The sequence below is a fragment of the Sardina pilchardus genome, chromosome 18, assembly GCF_963854185.1.
Source record: "Sardina pilchardus chromosome 18, fSarPil1.1, whole genome shotgun sequence".
Classification (NCBI taxonomy): Eukaryota; Metazoa; Chordata; class Actinopteri; order Clupeiformes; family Clupeidae; genus Sardina; species Sardina pilchardus.
In genome coordinates, this window is record NC_085011.1 from 6756212 (window position 1) to 6774982 (window position 18771).

Below are 18771 nucleotides of genomic sequence, written 5' to 3' on the forward strand. Positions count from 1 at the left end.
TGTGTGTGTGTGTGTGTGTGTGTGTGTGTGTGTGTGTGTGTGTGAGAGAAGAGTGTGTGTGTGAGAGTGTTTGTATGTGTGCACATATGTTCACCCTACCTACATGTCTACGCATGAGTGTTTTTTTGAGCGAGTGCAAGAATGCACATACATGCATAACACAGATACACATGTGTTTCTTTCTTGTGTAGGTGCTTCTATGTATGTGATATTTTGACTGTGTGTGTGTGTGTGTGTGTGTGTGTGTGTGTGTGTATGTTCCCCCCTCTATTGGTGGCGAGTGAGCAAGCGAGCGAGCGAGCGAGCGAGCGAGTGTACAGGCTCCGTTACGATGCGTCCCATCTGTCGCCGCATCCGCGCCTCTCCCCAGTCCAGCTCTCCTCCCTGACAGATGGCGCTCCTCTGTCCCGCTCTGACAGCCAGGAGAAAAGACAAGAGGGGGAGCACCTCCTCCTCTCCTCCTCCTCCACCTCCTCTCCATCCTCTCCCTCGCGTCCTCCTCTGTTCTGACAATGCTGCACGCTTGAGTTGCACGCGCTAAGTGAGCTAACATCTCTGGTCACGGGGGCCTCCACCCATTCATTTGGCTTTTCTTTCTCGTTCTCTCTTGGCCCCGATTCCTCTTCTCGTTCTCTTTTTTTTCCTAGTCCTCATCCCTCTCTCTTTCGCATTCTGTCTCTGCTTTGGGCCCCCACCTGCTTTTCACTCTCGCTTGGCCCCTCTGCTTTCCTGTTTTCTTTCTCTTTCCACCTCTTTCTCTCTTACACACACACACACACACACACACATTTTGTCTTTCTTCATCTCCCCCTGACATCTTTTATACCCTTTTTTGGATGCGGTCTTTCTCTCTCCTCTCCTCACACACTCCCTTCCTCCCTCTCTCTCTCTCTCTCTCTCTCTCTCTTACATTCTGTCACCCCCCCGCCCCTCCATCGCTCCTTGTAACCAGGACATGGGATTTGCACATTTGGATGGAAGCAGCTGTCGCTCATGAGGGCAGCTCCCCTTGGCAGTGGTGGAGTCCACTCCAGTGCGCTCCGCTGGCCTCCTGCCTTTCAACTGTATCCAGCTCTCCTCTCCTCCACCCCCCCCCCCCCCCCCCCACCCCCCACCCACCACCACCATCCTTCTTGTCCTCGCAGCGCCTGGTCGCCTGGTTGTCATGGCAGGCGTGCGCGGGGGGAGCGGGAGCGGGAGCGGGAGAGGGAGGGCTCGGCGTCCGGCGGGGCCGATGAGAAGTGACACGGCGGGGGCCGTTGCGCAAGCGGAGCCGTGCCACGGGCTAATTCACAGCAGAGAGAGCAGCGAGACGCACAGCAGCGGCAGCAGCGCTGCAATTAGGGCCCGAGCGGCACAACAGCAGCGCGCAGCAGACGTTTCATTTGGAAAGTATGTGGAGGCAAAGCAGGAGGCACGCTGAGCTAATCTAGAATGAATGTCTCTGTGTGTGTGTGTGTGTGTGTGTACGTGTGTGTGTGTCTGTGTGAGAAAGAGAGAGAGAGAGTTTGTGTGTGTGTGAGAGAGTGTATGTGTGTGTGTGAGAGAGAGTGACACATTGAGTGTGTGTGTGTGTGTGTGTGCATGTATGTGTCTGTGTCTGTGTCTGTGTCTGTGTGTGTGTGTGTGTGTCTGTGTCTGTGTGTGTGTGTATGTGTGTGTGTGTGTGTGTGTGTGTGTGTGTGTGTGTGTGTGTCTCCATGTATGTGTTTGTGTGTGAATGTGCGTGTGTGTGTGTGTGTATGTCTGTGTCTGTGTGTGTGTGTGTGCCTGTCTGTATGCATGTGTTTGTGTGGGTGTCTGCTGGGTCTCACACTGGCTGGAGGTTTGGGTGGGAGTAAGAGATAAGACAGAGGGAGAAAAGGAGATGAGAGAGGAGAGAGTGAGAGAGAGAGGAGAGAAAGAGCGAGAGAAAGAGAGAGAGAGAGAGAGAATGTGAGAGAGACTCTTACAGTAGACGGAGTGAGCGCAGTCCACTGAACGCCAAGTTGGGGATGCAGCGCAGGGCGTTGTAGCTCAGGATTCTGGGGGAGAGATAAAGGAAAAATGTTGGTCAGACCAAGGGAGAGACAAGAGAGACATGGAGAGAGAGAGAGAGAGAGAGAGAGAGAGAAGCTGACTATTCGGCACGTACAGGGTTGTGAGTTGGCTCATATTGGCAAAGGAGGAGTTGGTCAGAGAGTTGATCTTGTTGTTGCTCAAGTCCCTAAAACAAAGAAAAGAGAAAAGAAAAGACATTCAACAATACGCTACATCACAGTACTTTTCTTTTTTAAATCAATGTGGTGCTAATGAATTCTTTCTGTGAGAAAGACCAGATGGCACTTTTGTCCGAAGCCTTACACCAGCTGCAGGTATTTGAAGGTGGAGAGCTCCTTGGGCACCACACTGAACTGGTTTCCATCCAAATACCTGTTGAGAATCAGACACATTCATCATCAGCTCTCTCATTCTCAGACTCAACTTCAGCCATCGCCCCGACACAAATCTTTCGTCCTATCTCCCTTACAGTCAGATAGCTACAAGTCAAAGACTAGATGTCCTCCCTTATCTTTTTTTATGTCTGTGTGTGTGTGTGTGTGTGTGTGTGTGTGTGGGGTGTGGTTGATGGTGGTGGTGGGGGGGGGGGGTTTATTAACATTCTCATTGCCGTGGTGACCCATGCGACCCCCACCACCTCTCCCACAAAGGCACGGCCTGTGGGGGCTCCTCCCTCCCCGCCTCCTGGTGGGGGTGTGGAGGCGGTGGGGGTGTGAGGGTGTGGTGAGGGGGGGCCGGTGGGGTTGGGACATGCCTAGCTGTGGCCCTCTGGAGGGGAGGCAGGGATCCGTGACTCCTGGAGAAGGCCCAGAGGTCATCCCAATGCATACCCTTGACAACCGCCGGTGAAATAGCTGTAGTGTCACTTACTCACGCTTAGGGGGGAGGAGGCAGGAAGTGTATGTGTGTCTATGGGTGTATTTGTGTGTGTGTGTGTGTGTGTGTGTGTGTGTGTGTGTGAGGAATGTGTCACTCGGCTGTCTGATTAGGACGAGTCTGGCTCCTCTGTCCCACTGTGAGGTCGACACACCCCCCTGCCCACAAACACACACACACACACACACACACACACACACACACACACAGCCCCTTGTGTGTGCTGTGTGTGCATGTGACTAACAGCAGGGCTTCCATTTAGTAAAGGTTGACCCTGTCACCTCTACCAACTCCTCCCAAACCTCTGGGCAGTTATAATTCCGGGAGCTCGCCTGAGGCCTTGTGTGTGTGTGTGTGTGTGTGTGTTTGTGTGTGTGTGTCACTTTAGCCATGCGCGTGCATGTCCCCGAGTGTGTGTGCGTGAATGTGTGTGTGTGTGTGTCTGTGTGCTTCTGTGTGAGAGAGTGTGTGCATATATATGTGTCTGTCATGTCACCATGTGTCACTTAAGCCGTGTGTGTGCATGTCACTGAGTGTGTTGTGTGTGTGTGTGTGTGAGCATGTCTCTGTGTGAGCGTGTCTACGGAGGGAGATAATGACGGGTATTGGAGCTCCAGCCATGCCGGATGCACAGATGAAAGCGACGGGACACACCTGGCCGCAGGTAAGAGGCGAGCGAGAGCAGCTGCAGGCTGTGGGGGGGCTGTGTGTGTGTGTGTGAATGGCATGCCTGTCTATCTGTCTGAGAGCCCGGCCTCTCTGCCTCTCAGCCAGGGGACTCGGCTTAGCTGACTCACTCCCCATGTATTTGAGTGCATGTGAAACCACAACAAGGTGATGTGGGGGCGGCGGTGGGCCGGGGGAAAGTTCCAGACCACAGGCAAACACCACCATTCGTTAAAGAGGCACCCACTCATTAAAATGTACTTTTGCTCTGGCGCTGTAGTGTCCATCCCCTCCAGACCGAACCGACCACCACCTCCAACAATAACCCACAATCCCCCTAAGCCCAAACACCCACCCACCCACCCACCCACCCACCCCTGCTTGGCTCGGGGCCTGGGAACGGGGATGACATCAGAGATGGCACCTCCTGGAGTGTGTGGAAGCAACACTTAGTGCTGATGGATCCCAGCGCCAGAGCACTTGTTGTTTGTCCTTTGTTTAGGGCTTTTGTCTATTTATTTGCCAATAAACAATCCAACAGCTTCTGCAGTCCAGAAGGAACTGCTAAACCCTCAAAGACATGTTATATCAACACGAGAGCTGATATCCTCATTGAAAAATTTCATTTAAATCCCCTCAGGTCATGTTTCACAAGAAGATGAATGCGCTACTATTACAGTAGGAGACCTTCACTTTATATTGTAGATACAATATTTTGAAATTAAACCTTTGGCTAAGGTAGTAGTTAGCATTAGCATGTAGTCAGATGTGGGAAGACGCTGGTTGAGAAAGGAAAGTAAGTTCTACGACGTATTTGTTCCAACTCTTTACTAAACCAGCTGATTGTAATTAGCACAACTCTTCAGCCAGGTCAGGTAGATCAGGTAATTGGTGAAACCACCTGTGTGAAGTGCACAGGCAGACCCAAACACGGTCGGACTTTTCCCTTTCTGAAGGCCGAGTTTTCCACCTGTGCATGTGGCGAATGTCTCTGTGTCGGCAGTGTAGTCTGAGTCGGCAGTGTACTGTGATGTAGTAGTTAGCTGTAGTGGGTATACTGTGATCAACCCCAAATGTTAATATGTATCCTTGCCTATTCTAAGTGGGTATACTGAGATGGTGATGCTTTTTAAGTGGGTATACTGCGTAGTCCTGCGTAATATCACATAGACTACACCACTGCTCTGGGTGTGTGTGTGTGTGTGTGTGGGGTCCTGTGGGGGCACTCACAGCTCGGTGACGTTGCGGGGGATGCCCTTGGGCAGGGCGCGCAGGTGCTTGTTGCTGCAGCGCACCACCGTCTCCAGGCAGGTACACTCGCTGGGGCACTGGGGACGCGGTATGCAGCTCTGCACATCCTCTTGGCCTGCCGCAGGAGAGGAGGAGGAGAAAAAGACACAAGGATGAAGGAGAGCGCGGGGGGAGAGGAGGAGGGGGGGATTGACAACGAGAAAATTAGAAAAATGGTGAGGGATGAGAGAAAAAAAATAGACAGAACAAAAAGTAGAGGAGTGAAGGACAAAGTGGAAGGGAGCAACGAGAAAGACAAAAGAACACGACGAAAACCAGCAGAGAGGTGGAACGGCGAAAAAAAAACAAAAGCCGAAGGGTAGAGCAGACAGAGACAAAGAGAGAGTGCGAGAGAAGAGACAGAGACAAGTCAAGACGAGGCGCGAGATAAAGGGAGACAGATGGAGAGAGCCGTCAGACTACAGCTGACAGCTTATTGATTCCAGGGGACAAAAACAAATAGCTGGGCAGGAACGGCGCTGCACTGCGCTTTTGTTCTCCTGGCTCCTGGCGAGCACGCTGTGCCGCCCGCTAATCAATACCATCGGTGCGCCGCTATCGACTCGACACTCGCGCTGGAGGCACTTCAACAGCGAGCGGAGCCGACAAACGACAAACACAGACCTGCCACGGTGTTTGATAGAACAGTTTGGCACCACTTCTCAGTCGAGCTGAACAAAAGTAGAAGGGAACTTTGGTGGAGTGTGACAGTGTGTGTGTGTGTGTGTGACAGTGTGTGTGTGTGTGTGTGTTAACTCTCACCCTCTTCGCAGCGGAAGTCTGGGAGTGCCACGTCCTGGAGAGGGATCTCCTTGAGGAACGCTGGCCGCTGGCAGCGTGGGTTGCCTGTGACGATCTTGCGGCTGCGGAGCCAGTCCCCCAGCCATGCCAAACGGCAGTCACAGTTGAAGGAGTTGGCCAGCAGGTTCCTGACAGAACAAAAGAGTTCGGAGAAAAAAGCAGAGAGCTGTCAAGGGCCTGGGGAAGATCATGGAATCCTTTTTAATACATGCTCATGTTTTCTACCTGCGAAATGATCGAAACCAGATTTAGTCTATCCTGACAGTCATATTCAAATAAACTAGTTCTAAGACAGACGCTGAAAAATCACACTGATCAGCAATAACATTAGTGTATTCTAGGTCTCATACCACTTCATGAATCATGTTAATTCCACGTCAAAATAACAAAAATGATCCAAGTTCATCTTTACAAGACAAGAAAAATGGGAGTATTTTGAAGTTCATCATGAAATTCAGGTAAAGTTCGTACAGAGTGGAGAGGGTCTGCAAGGTGTCAAAGGCTCCGGGGGTGATGGTGGTCAACTGGTTGTCATAGAGCGACAACAGACGCACATTGTAGAGCCCTGTGAAGCTGTTGTTGTGGATGCAGCTGATGCGATTGTTCCGGAGCATTCTGTTTGAAAAAGAGAGAGAGAGAGAGAGTGTGAAAGAGGTAGAGAGAGAGTGTGTGTGTGTGTGTGTGTGTGAGAGACACACACGAGCAGACAGCCGCTGCTGTCAGTGTGCAGGCCGGGGGGATGATGAACGCGAGCGACAGACGAGCTCTGACTCACAGCATACGGAGGCCCTCCAGGCCTTTGAACATGCCGCTGCGCACCGAGTCCAGCTGGTTGGCGGTCAGGTGCAGCTCGATGACGGACGAGGCCCCTTCAAAAGCGCCGTCCTCGATCTCCGTGATCTTGTTATTGCTGAGGTTTCTGTGGCACAAGGGGAGAGTCACATCAACACCTAACCCACCGAAAAGAAAAGAAAAGACACACCACACCATCCAGTGTGGTTCCCCGTCGCTGGCATAATGCTTTTGATGTATGAGGCGAACGGGCTTACATTTTCTTGAGCTGCGCGAGGGTCTTGAACACACCGGTGGCCTCCAGTGTGGTGATCTCATTATTGTTCAGGCGCCTGTGGCAGGGGAGAGCAAATAAACAAGGTCAGGCAGGGAGAGAAAGAAAGAGAGAGAGAGAGAGAGAGAGAGAGAGAGAAAGACAGAAAGAGAGGGGGAGAGAGAGAGAAAGGATGTCCTGACAGAGGAGGAGACACAGCAGGTTAGTCTTCACAGCAACAGGGGGAAAATCAAGGGAAGGGGGAAGAAAAACAAATCACTGATGCGTGCTCGGCTAATAAGAAATAGCGAGCCAGAAACAGACCTGTCTGAATGATGCATTTAGAGTTTTTCTTTTGGCGCATTTTGCGGTTTGAGAAGGAATCACCATTACCTACTCCCCAAGCTCTTAAACAGAAGGTAAAACAATGCCAATGTGGTAACACGAGTGCAAATATGGATAAATCCGTCATCGGCAGCAAAGAGCAGACGAGGAGAGGACAGAAGAGAGATGAGAGGGGAGATGTAAATCACAGGTGCATTGTGGGTAGCCTTACAGCTCGGTGGTGGAGGCGGGGATGTGCTCGGGGACTTTGGTCAGCCGCAGGTTGGAGCAGTCCACCACGTTGGACTCGCAGCGGCACTTGGGCGGACACACCGGCTCGTTGTTGCACTCGTTGTTCAGGCGGCTGTCCTCGGTGCCTGGGGAAGCATCGAGAGAGAGAGAGAGAGTGAGTGAGAGAGAGTGAGAGACGGCCGAGCGTTAGGAGAAGGCCCCTGGCTCACACTCGCGCTCACATTCTGCATTCACACGGGGTGATTGACGGATGTATACGTGCACCGCTACAGTTCGCGCTTTTTGGGCGGGACGCGCTGCCAAACCCATAACTCATTTTTTTTTTTTTTTTTTTTCTTCCGAGAAACGGAGCCATAAATGCAACTTGCATTCGATGCAAAAAAAAAAGAAGGGAGAAAGAAGGAAGAAAAACAGCGAGAGCTGCAGAGTGGCTGTGAGAGAGCTGGAGCAGGCGGTGATGGATTGACTCAAACCCCTTAATCCTCTCCAAAACCTCTCGAAAAAAAACCTACTCACAACTCATAATGGCGTGTCAGCCTGTCTATTCAAATAGCCATTTCTCAGCTCGATGCGAGCTCACTGTTTGCTGGTGGTGACCCAAAGGTGAGCACACACATTCCTTGCCAACACTAGGACAGAGAAGGAGCGTTTGTGCAGTGTGTGTGTGTGTGTGTGTGTGTGTGTGTTCATTAAACGCCTGTCTGTCTGGGTGATATTTCACAGAGGGACACTGGCTGGTGAGAAAATCTCTCCGAGGAGAGAGGAGAGGGAAGGGCGGTGTGCACTCACACAGGTAGATGAGGGGAAACTGTCTGTCAGATCAATTTGGCGGTTTTGGCTGGTGGGAGCAGAGCGGGGCGTGTGCCGTTTATGGTCTGAGAGAGAACGGGGCGCGCAGGAGATGCGGCTCACAGCTGGAGAGCTGCTTCTTGTCCCAGTGGAGAGGAGAGGAGAGGAGAGGAGAGATGAAGGAGAGGAGAGAGAGGGAGAAGAGAGGAGAGGAGAGGAGAGGAGAGGAGAGGAAAGGAGAGAGGAGAGGAGAGATGAGGAAAGGAGAGAGAGGGAGAAGAGAGGAGAGAGAGAGGAGAGGAGAGAAGAGAGAAGGAGAGGAGAGGAGAGGAGAAGAGAAGAGGAGAGATCACTGTCCTCAAAGAACAGGAACATGGCTGAGAGACTACGGCTCTCTCTGCTCACCACTTTCCAGGACTAAGAATAGACGCTATGTGCCAAAGTGCTTGAAGGCCGTTATATAATCGCCATTCAATAATTGAACGCGCAGTATCTACTTGAAGCCACTTTAGAGTTGGGCAGTGTCAGTGTGTGTATGTGTATGTGTATATGTGTGTGTGTGTGTGTGTGTGTGTGTGTGTGTGCATTTCACTATGTGTATTAAGAGTGTGTTGGCACTTCATGTGTTGGCACTTCATGTTTTTACAGTAGGTGTGTTTCTCTACATGCACATGAGAGTACACCTTCCTGACAAGCTACAAGCATACGTGCCATGGCCGACCTTCAACGTGGACACGGGCCCACCTCACCAGGTATGATCTGATACACGCGTCTGGATATTTGATGCGATGTGCAGACCAGATAAGGCCGTCACTCAGCGGTATTCCCTAACGTGTACCAGAAGCAGGCGGAGAGCGAGCGAGAGAGAGAGAGAGAGAGCTGGGTCAGACTCTGACGGGGCGCGCCGGCCTGTTAATGGAAATCGACTTTGACACGGTTTTCCCTCTTCCACGCTGCAGACGTCACTTCGAGACACCCACTCCCGTTCTGAGGGGAAGTTCAAACGCACTAATGATCCTCATTACTGACTGTTGTGACTGAGAGTGACTTTCGGAAATGGCATTTCCTGGTGTTAAAAAGGGAGGAAGAGAACAAGAGAGAGAGAGAGAGAGAACGAGAGAGAGAGAGAGAGAGAGAGAGAGAGAGAGAGAGAGAGAGAGAGAGAGAGAGAGAGAGAGAAAGAGAGAGAGAGGGGAAGAAAAATGCGCAAGAGGAAACAATAAAGTTCTCGGGAAGGCTTTGATTTTCTAGGATGGCCGGAGACTGTTTAGTTTCTTTGACTGGATTCAGCGCTCACGCCCCGTGCCCGTCTCCGCTGGGCATTCGGCTCTCCCCACAGCGGAGGGTGAGTCACCGTTGGCAGAGCAAAGCAGATAGAAGACGCATGTTTCTGAGACAGGACACACACACACACACACACACACACACACACAGACTCAGAGGTAAACAAACAAACACACACACACACACACACACACACACACACACACACATAGAGGTAAACAAACACACACACACACACACACACAGAAAGAGAGCCACACACACACACACACACACGCAGACAGAGAGCCACACACACACACACACACACTCAGACAGAGAGCCACACACACACAAACAAACAAACACCAAACACACACACACACACACACACACACACACACACACACACACACAGACACAGGACATGTCAGCTGTCCCCCCGGCTGTTTATGTTTCACGACTCACTGCGAGGGAGAGGAAGTCCGTGCGAGGGAGCGAGACAGCAGAAAAAAGTCAGAGGAGATGATTCTTCGGTGCGATAACTTTTTTACCTCTTCCGATGTCGAGAGTTTTGTGTCTCACAGTCAAAAGGTCTCTGCGCCACAAGTCTGTCTGAGTTTTGTCTGAGTCTAAAAGATCCGGCACTACTACACCAAATCAAACACTGTCTCGAGGACTTGGCCGAGCGTGCCTCGAGCTTTCATTATTATTAGAAAAGGACAGCATACGCATAAATCAAGCATCCCCTTTCATCTTTTCCAGTGCTTAAATTTCCATTAGAGCCTCTTGCCAATGTCAGCTCTCTATTTCATTCACTTGACTCAAGCTATTTTCTTGGGAGTGCTCTTGTTAAGAGATCCGGAAACATCCTTAGATAGGAATCTTAGTCCTCTGGTGTGCTTTATTTTTCTTTTACCGCGGGAGTGGGGGGGGGGGGGGGAGGAGAGAGAGGGATAGAGCGAGAAGTGGGGAGCGGTGGTCGTTCGCCCTTTGCAAACCTTTTCCTTATTAAAGCCTGACTTCCTCCCTGGCCTTATCTCCCTGGCCTTATCTGGAGAACAGCAGTTACACAAACACATAGAGAGAGAGGGGGGGAGGAGGAGGAGGGAGGAGGATTCAGGACTAACATGAAGTGGCGAGGAGGCGAAAAGAAAGAAAAAAGAAGGAGCCGCTCTCATCAATTGTTAATTGCTCCCCATTAACCGGGCTGTGGGGGTTTACCTCATCTGTTCCCTTAATGCCAAAAAAGCCCTCTACAGATGGAGATCTCCTCGCCTGGCTCACTGCACACTGCAAATGTTCCGTGATAAAGCGATTTAGGAGGAGAGAGAGAGAGAGAGAGAGAGAGAGAGAGAGAGAGAGAGAGAGAGAGAGAGAGAGAGAGAGAGAGAGAGAGAGAGGACAGGAGATGGGACAGAGAGCTGGGGGTGTCTGTTGGGGGGCTTAGAGAAGAGGAGGCAAACAGGAAGTCAAGGAGACAGGAGAAGAAGAAGAGGCTCATGGGAAGCACACGGAAGCCACTCACCTGGGATGAAGTACTGCTCTTTGGCTGTGATGGAGGAGAGAAAAGGCAGTGGTATCAGTTAGGGCAGTCAACAGTCAGCAGCCATCAGACCCAATCAACTTTTTACTCTTTGATTTGTTTAGGCTTTGTTTGTTTTCTTGTCAAATGTTCCAATTGTAAAAAGAGTCGGGGTCTCTGTCGAGCTGCCATCCCTGACCGATGCTGAGAGGTGTGCTGTGAGACCTGTGCAGCTGGGGGGAGAATGGGGGGTTGGGGGGGGGGGTTAGGGGGGGTGGGGGGGGAGGACAGGGTTTCGCTGGCCTCTCTGCTCTCTCTGCATAACACCCCAGCCTGGGGGAGACCCAGCAAGTCTCTGCCAGCGTCCACTGGGGACGCCGGCACTCGGACGAGATCAGAGTGAACGCCGGGGTTGTAAAACAAGCGCTGATGAGTGAGAACCGCAAACAGCGGCGGGTGCCAGGCTGCTAAGCCGTGGGTGTGTGTGCGCGCTCACACACACACACGCACGCACACACACACACACAAAGTGAGTCAACCCCAACTGGGCCGAGGGGATAGCACGGGGCGGGCAGAGAGGAGAGCGAAACCCAATCCGTGGGCATGAGGGGGATGAGGTCAGCCTTTGGGTGTTTCCTTTGCTTCATGTGAAGCCAGACACAACGTGTTAATGTGCTAATAAAAGAGAGCAAATGGGAACAAACTGGGAGAGAGGAACAAGCCAATCCAAATAATGAAAATCAAATCATTCAAATGGGAAACTTCGACTGGGTGGCACAGTGGCTATAAGTCAAGTGGCACTGCTGGCATCTCCAGAGCACAAACGGAGGGGTAGAGGGACACAACCCCGTCCACCCCCCTCACCAATGCTGTGGTGCCAGTCAGGCACGAAATGGTATGACGCTAACGGAAGCTTATGTGTAGCCAGGAATGAGTGCAGACAGTTTATGTGACAGCAAGATGGAGGCAAACATGAGGTAAAGGCAAAAGAGAGAGGGAGAGAGGGAGGAAGAGATGGAGAGAGAGAGAGAAAGAGAGAGAGAGAGAGAAGATTGTAGACAGAGGGCCGAAGGTTCGCAGGCTTGCTTGGGCTCACCGGAGCAACGGAACTTCTTGCTCTTGATCTGGCCAATGCGCTTGTTGGCCAGGCGCCGAGGACTGGCACAGCGGGCACCGCTGGTCTCGATGGGGTTGGCACGCAGGTAGTCAGCCAGCCACTTCAGATTACAGTCACAGATGAACGGGTTCTGGGCAAGATGGCTGTGAGGGACAAAGCAGAAACCCTACCTTAGAAAATGAGCTCATGTACACCAGATGCAATCGGAGATACTGTACTGCACATCCCTCTGCAAGACTACATTTAACTGTATTAGGTGGACCTAACTTTATGTGTTAATAAAATAATACAAGGTGGACAAGGTGGCATATTTTATTGGTAGTAATAAAGAGGTCCCGCCCCCTCTTAAGTCACTTGCTTCGGATGTACTGTCACTGTGATTTATAAACACACTCACACGCACACACACATACACACACACACACACCACACAAACAGCCACATCAAATAACAGTGTGCTGGTTCCAACTGGGACACCGTTCAGAAATAATTCCCTACGGCAACCTCTGGTTGAAGCAGTGTCCTTTTATTTGACAAGGCCTCTTTTCCCCAGAGACAAGTTCTTGTATGCAAATCCAATTTTTCCCACATATACTGGACACCGGCCTAATTCTACCACACGTGCCAACTATGTGCCCAGTAAACTATGTCTGCCCTGTTGCTACCCGGTCTCTGCCCAGTGTCCCTCTGTGGCCGGTGGTGAAATGGCCCCTCACTAACGGTGGCATGGGAGCTATGCAGGGACGCATGGTTACGGTCATTCCAGGTCCGAGGCTAATGCCAGAGCATGGCACAGCCTGGCCAGTGAGGTCTAAGTCTATTCTTACCCATTACCTTGAATTCTGGGTAAATATAAATATCACTTTAACTGATGGACTCAACACCCCCTGCTCATCTTTGTACCCCCCCGCCACCCACCACGTACACATACTATCTTCCTTCTTCCTAATAACTGCCAAAAAAACAACAAACAAACAAAAATAATAATAGTTGTTGTATTTGAGTGCCTGTGTGGTCGAAGCAGGGGGCCAGCTCTCAGAGCCTGAGGTGGCAGCACCACACACACGTGCGTGTGACGGTGGTGAAAAACCGTCGCTATCAATGTCACGGTTGCCATAGCGGTGTGTGTGTGTTTGTGTGGGGTTTAGCCTGTCAGAGTAGCACCAGGAGAGGCATAGCAGAGACACATCATGTGCCCTTGGCAGAGAGGAACTCTGACCCCCTGATGAAGAAAAGAAACACTGTAACGCACACAGCGTAGGAATGGTAAGAGAGAGACAAAGAAAGAGAGAGAGAGAGGAGAGAGGGAGGGAGAGAGAGAGAGAGACAGAAACAAAGAGAAAGATCATGTAAGAGGGAGCGTGAGAGAGAGAGAGACAGCGTGAGAGAGACAGAGAAAAGTAAAGGAGAGAGGGAAGAAGAAAAGGTTGCAACCTAAAAATAAATCAAAGTGTGTGGGCTCCTAACACCGTGGCATTGTCTCTCGTGTTACAGGCTTGACGTTTACTGTTGCATAGGGAGTGTGTGTGCGTGTGTGTGTGTGTGTGTGTGTGTGTGTGTGTGTGTGTGTGTGTGTGTGTGTGTGTGTGTGTGTGTGTGTGGAGCATGGATTGCTTCGACCGCCCGCAGGCCTGACATTTCCAGCCTGAGAGATTTATGCTGCACTTTACATCTCCATTCCATTCCTATGTTATTAGGGCACACAAAGGTGTAAACAATGTGTGTTGTCACATGTTTTATGGTGACAGTTCAGTGTGTACATTTGTTTGTGAATGTGAGAGTGTGTATGTGTGCCTGACCCCTTTTGCTAGCATGTATGTAGGCCTATGTGTGTATGTGTGTGTGGATGCGTGTGTGTGTGTGTGTGTGGGGGGGGGGGGGGGTGCGTGTGTGTGTGTAAGAGAGAGTATGAGTGCCTGTGACCTGTTGGTATGAGAGTATTTTGTGTGTGTGTACCCCATACAAATAATAATGCCTCAAAGTTCATGTGCATGCGAGCACTTCTGAGTTTGTTTGTGTTGTGTATGTGCGTGTGTGGCCATGATGAGAGCGTGTAAATTCGTTCTGTGGATATGTATTTTGAAGCCCTGCAATGCTCTGTATGTGCGTGTGTTTGTGTGTGTGTGTGTGTGTGTGTGTGTGTGTGTGTGTGTGTGTCGTGCTTGTTGACGAGTGTGTGCCTCAAAGCCGAGGCGGCGGCGGCGGGCGCTCTCACAGGGTCTGGATGGCACGCAGCGAGGCGAAGGTGCCCTTGGCCAGCGTCTGGATCTTGTTGTCGTACAGCGACAGCAGCGAGAGGTTCTGCAGGTCCTGGAAGGTGTTGGCCCGCACGCAGTGGATCTTATTGGCATTCAGGAGCCTGAGGGTACACACGGAAAGACAAGCAGAGAGAGAGAGAGAGAGAGAGAGAGAGAGAGAGAGAGGGGGGGGGTCATAAAGGACAAACGGCGAGCGTTTTTCGATTACAGGCCGTAATGAACTGCGTTAAGTTGTATTGATTCAGCATGCAGGGGCGAGCTGGTCGCCGTGGCGATTGCGTAAGTGTGTTGTCCTCTCTGAAGGACTTCTTACTCCCACTAACTCACAGCAGCTGCAGGGCGTACAGGCCATCGAACACTCCCTTTGGAAGTTCCGTGATCTTATTCCCATACAGGACCCTGCGAAGCACACATAAAGACACATACACACACACACACACACGCACACACACACACACACACACACACACACACACACACACACACACACACACACACACACACACACACACACACACACACACACACACACACACACACACACACACACACACACACACACACACACCGCACACACAAACACACGAGAGAGAGAGAAAGAGAGACAAATACTTTATAAACCACATCAGTGCGCCGGTTGATCGAGCTGATGGATACATTCTGGCGTGGCGTCTTGGCTCAGGTCAAAAAACGTCCGAGCTTGTTTGAAGGGATGCACGCAGGGTTGTGCGGCGTGTTTATTGTGCTAGCCCCGACGTGTTTATTTTCAGAGACAGATCTGCATCGGTGCAGCGCCCGGACGGATCTGCCCTGGCCGGGCCAAAACAGGCGCCAGGAGATCCATTCAGATAAGTTCAGCTATTTACATGACCACTCACACGTATATACACTCAATTAATCACACGCCAGAGAGAGCACACAAGCACATACATGCACCCGCAGACAGACATATGCACAAACATATACACACACACACACACATACTGTCTCTGTTTTTACCCATATACATAGTCATACACACATACACACACACACACACACACACACACACACACATGCAGTCACACACACACAAATACACACAAATACACACACACACACACACAGTCACACACACACAAACACAGAGACACAGACCGAGACCCAGACACACACTCCACGCATATTCTTTTGACAAGCAATCCAAACTCACAGTGAGTTGAGGGAGCGCAGGCCCTGGAAGGCGTCAGGGGCGATCTCGGAGATCTGGTTGTTGCTCAGGTCTCTGTGAAACAAAGAGGACACAGGATCACTCACTCACTCACTCACTCACTCACAGTGGGGGGGCTTGACCCCTGCCTGACCTCACGGCTTGCAGACAGCAGAACAGAGCCCTTGTTCTGAGTGCCAGGAGAGGAATCATCCCACATGCATGGGCACATACGTACACACACCCATACACATACATACACACACACACACACACACACACACACACACACAGACACACACGCACACACACACAGACAGGATGGATCAGGATGCTCTCATCACATACTCAGGCTGACATCCAATCCTCCTGAGGGGATGAGGTGTGTGTGTGTCTCTGTGTGTGTGTGTGTGTGTGCGTAGTTGAGGTTGGCTCTGTGGGCCTGCTGGCACAACTATCCCCCGTCCCCGCCCCCTACCCCCACGCCCCCCCCCAGCCCCGGCCCACTTCATGGCTGGCGGCCGCCCACACTCGGAGCGGCGCGCGTGGACACATGGAAAGAGTTTCCGCGGGGGCCCTGACGTTGCGCGGCGACTGGAGCCCCAAGTATGCCAGAGGCCGCAGGGTTCAGGGTGGCGTTCCAAACCCGCTACGGCGCGGCCCGCTGGGGGGGGGGGGGGGGGTACTAATGGAGCGTGCGGTTCTGGTCTGCGCAGAAGAAGCCCCGGGCCCTCTAATAGGAACCTCAGGCCTGTGGCCTGGCTACACGCCGCTGTGGGCATCCCTCTCAACAGGCTCGCGCTAGGAGTGTGTGTGTGTGTGTGTGTGTGTGTGTGTGTGTGTGTGTGTGTGTGTGTTGGGGGGGGGAGTGGGCCCACGGGCTTTTAATAGAAATTGTGCGCAACAATACAGATGGCCCCAAGTCCTGCACAGACACACAGACTGGCCATCCCGCTGTGAGGCCCGAGCTCGGTCTAATAAGGGGCCCCTATTGTAAAAATAAATGCCCTCTCTGTCAGTTCTCTTATTTTGGGGAAAAGGCTCTGAGGTTTTTGTGTAAAAAAAAGTCTACTGGGAGGATAATAAGTGTCTGTGTTTCTGTGTTTCTGTGTTTCTGTGTTTCTGTGTATGTGTGCGAGTGCTGGTGTATGGGTACCTAAGTGTATGTGTGTATATAGTATGAGTGTGTGTGAGTGTGTGTGTGTGTGTGTGTGTGTGTGTGTGTGTGTGAGAGAGAGAGAGAAAGAGAGAGTACTATATGTGTACGTTTCAAAACCACTGCACACAGGGATGTCAGACCATCTCACACACACCCTGCTGTCAGTGGTCCGGTTCAACCAGAGGTTCCCCCCCCCAGAGCGGAGCTGGCAAAGACAAGTTTGACGTCCGCGCTGACCAAGAACAGGAGCGCGCGTCCCTTGCAATGTCAAGACAGCCGAGACGCCGCGCGCCTCCCTGTGTACACAGGGCCGCCGGTAAATGGGTCATCCGTCACCTATTTATATCTGCAGGAATTTGAGCGGGATGCCGTCGGGATGGGCCCCTGTGTTTTACCCCGTCAGGGCCCAGTGTGTGTGAGGGAGGACAGCCAATGCGGATTTTGGGGTGGAGGGGTGGGGGGTGGTGGGGGGGGGGGGGGGGGGGGGGTAGTGTGTGTGGATGGGGCTGGCAGGCTCCATTGGCTCTGTGACTGAATACAGGCAGCTGAACAAGCAGTGGGAAGTGTGTGTGTGTGTGTGTGTGTGTGTGTGTGTGTGTGTTTAAGTTGGGGGTGGGGGGGGGGGGGGGCTAGAGTGTAGTGGAAAGGGTTATTTTTGTATACAGGTTAAGCTGCAGTGCTTGTTTGTGTACCAAGCCACCACATCACCAAAGGGGATGACTTTGTCCCCCACCCCCACCCCCACACAACCCTCCAATAACTCTTAGATAATTTCTCTAATGACTGGGGGCTGCTTGAGAGCCTCAGCTCAGCTAATGTATGAGGTGGTTTGTGGCTGTCATGGAGCACTGCAGCTGAGGGATCCTTGGACACTGATCGGCTGTGGAGGAGACCAAGACAAGCAGAGTGGTGTGTGTGTGTGCGTGTGTGTGTGTGTGTGTGTGTGTGTGTGTGTGTGTGTGTGTGTGTGTGTGTGGTAGGGGGGGGGCTGTCACTCCGGCTGAGCGCTCGTCCTCAGACTCGGCCATACCCTGTAATCGTCTCGCCCACAATTTATAAAGTGCTAAGCGACCTGCGCGGTAGCGAGAGCCCGCTCGCCCTCCTTATGGGGAAACAGACATGAAGAGCAGACTAAATGTTCTCATGTAAACACCAGGGGAATGGCACTTGTGTTTGAGGTCTTCGAGGAGCAGATGGTTTGATCGTGAGAATGAGCAGCCCTGTGGATGGTTGCCATGCAAATGAACTCAATCAAAGACAAGAAAAACAGTCAATTTAGACGCTTTTTTCTGAGGTGTTGGTGCACTCACATCCGGCGGAGTTTCTTGTAGGGAGAGAAGGCCCCGGGAGGGACGGACTTGATTCCGTTCTGTTCCAGACGTCTGTGGAATGAGAGCGAGAGACAGAGAGAGAGACAGAGAGAGAGAGAGAAAGAGAGAGAGAGAGAGAGAGAGAGAGAGAGAGAGAGATAGACAGAGGGACAGAGATGTAGTCAGGCAACCAGACAACAAAGAGCGCCATGGCAACAAGGCTCATTAAAGCGCGATCACTCCAGCCAGATTGTGTAATTGGTCAGGTGTTGCTTATTTCCTAAATGCTTTGGGCCCCTCCAGTGTGGCATGTGGACAGTGAATGGTTATTTATCAACGGTGAATAGAAATGGAATTCATTGTATCGCCAAAAAAAAGCAGCGAGGGCCATTTGCATACTTGTTTGCACTGGGGTGGCCATTGTCTCGCTGCTTGTCAGTCTTGATGGAGCCCACTATGGTAGTGCATTTCAACTAGACCTCTCCTCTCCTCTCCTCCACCGCATGGCAAGAGCTCGACCAGAGAACAGCGCTACCGATATTGTTGTCCTCTTTTCACGCTGACATGGCTATTACAACTCAGCACCACTGATCGCCTTCGAGAAATATCTTGCAGAGAAAATGTTTGTTCTGTGCTATGAGAAACACATTTGAATTGTATGAGGTTAAATAGTTTGAAGCGGAATTATTTATCACCTGTCTTATTTACATAGTAATAACCGGCTCAGTCTTGTTTCAGTAGCACACAGGTAAACACAAAGCACAGGCGAGGATTTATTGGAGAAGTGAGGTATACAGTGGCTGTGTGTGTGTGTGTGTGTGTATGTGTGTGGACTAGGTGAATAACAGGCATGTTAAGTGACTCTGT

At 51.5% G+C, this 18771-nt stretch overlaps 1 protein-coding gene across 1 annotated transcript in view; it reads right to left on the reverse strand.

Moving 5' to 3' along the window:
- slit1a (slit homolog 1a (Drosophila)) overlaps positions 1-18771 on the reverse strand; it is a 108854-nt gene that overhangs the window by 14440 nt on the left and 75643 nt on the right. The window contains exons 10-24 of the mRNA XM_062519700.1: positions 17905-17976; positions 15439-15510; positions 14574-14645; positions 14204-14347; positions 11968-12131; positions 10875-10898; positions 7275-7419; positions 6723-6797; positions 6449-6592; positions 6145-6288; positions 5635-5801; positions 4813-4948; positions 2344-2412; positions 2135-2206; positions 1953-2024 (exon numbers count right to left, since the gene is read on the reverse strand). Coding sequence (XP_062375684.1) covers positions 1953-2024; positions 2135-2206; positions 2344-2412; positions 4813-4948; positions 5635-5801; positions 6145-6288; positions 6449-6592; positions 6723-6797; positions 7275-7419; positions 10875-10898; positions 11968-12131; positions 14204-14347; positions 14574-14645; positions 15439-15510; positions 17905-17976 — 1572 coding nt within the window. The remainder of the gene's footprint in view (positions 1-1952; positions 2025-2134; positions 2207-2343; positions 2413-4812; positions 4949-5634; positions 5802-6144; positions 6289-6448; positions 6593-6722; positions 6798-7274; positions 7420-10874; positions 10899-11967; positions 12132-14203; positions 14348-14573; positions 14646-15438; positions 15511-17904; positions 17977-18771) is intronic.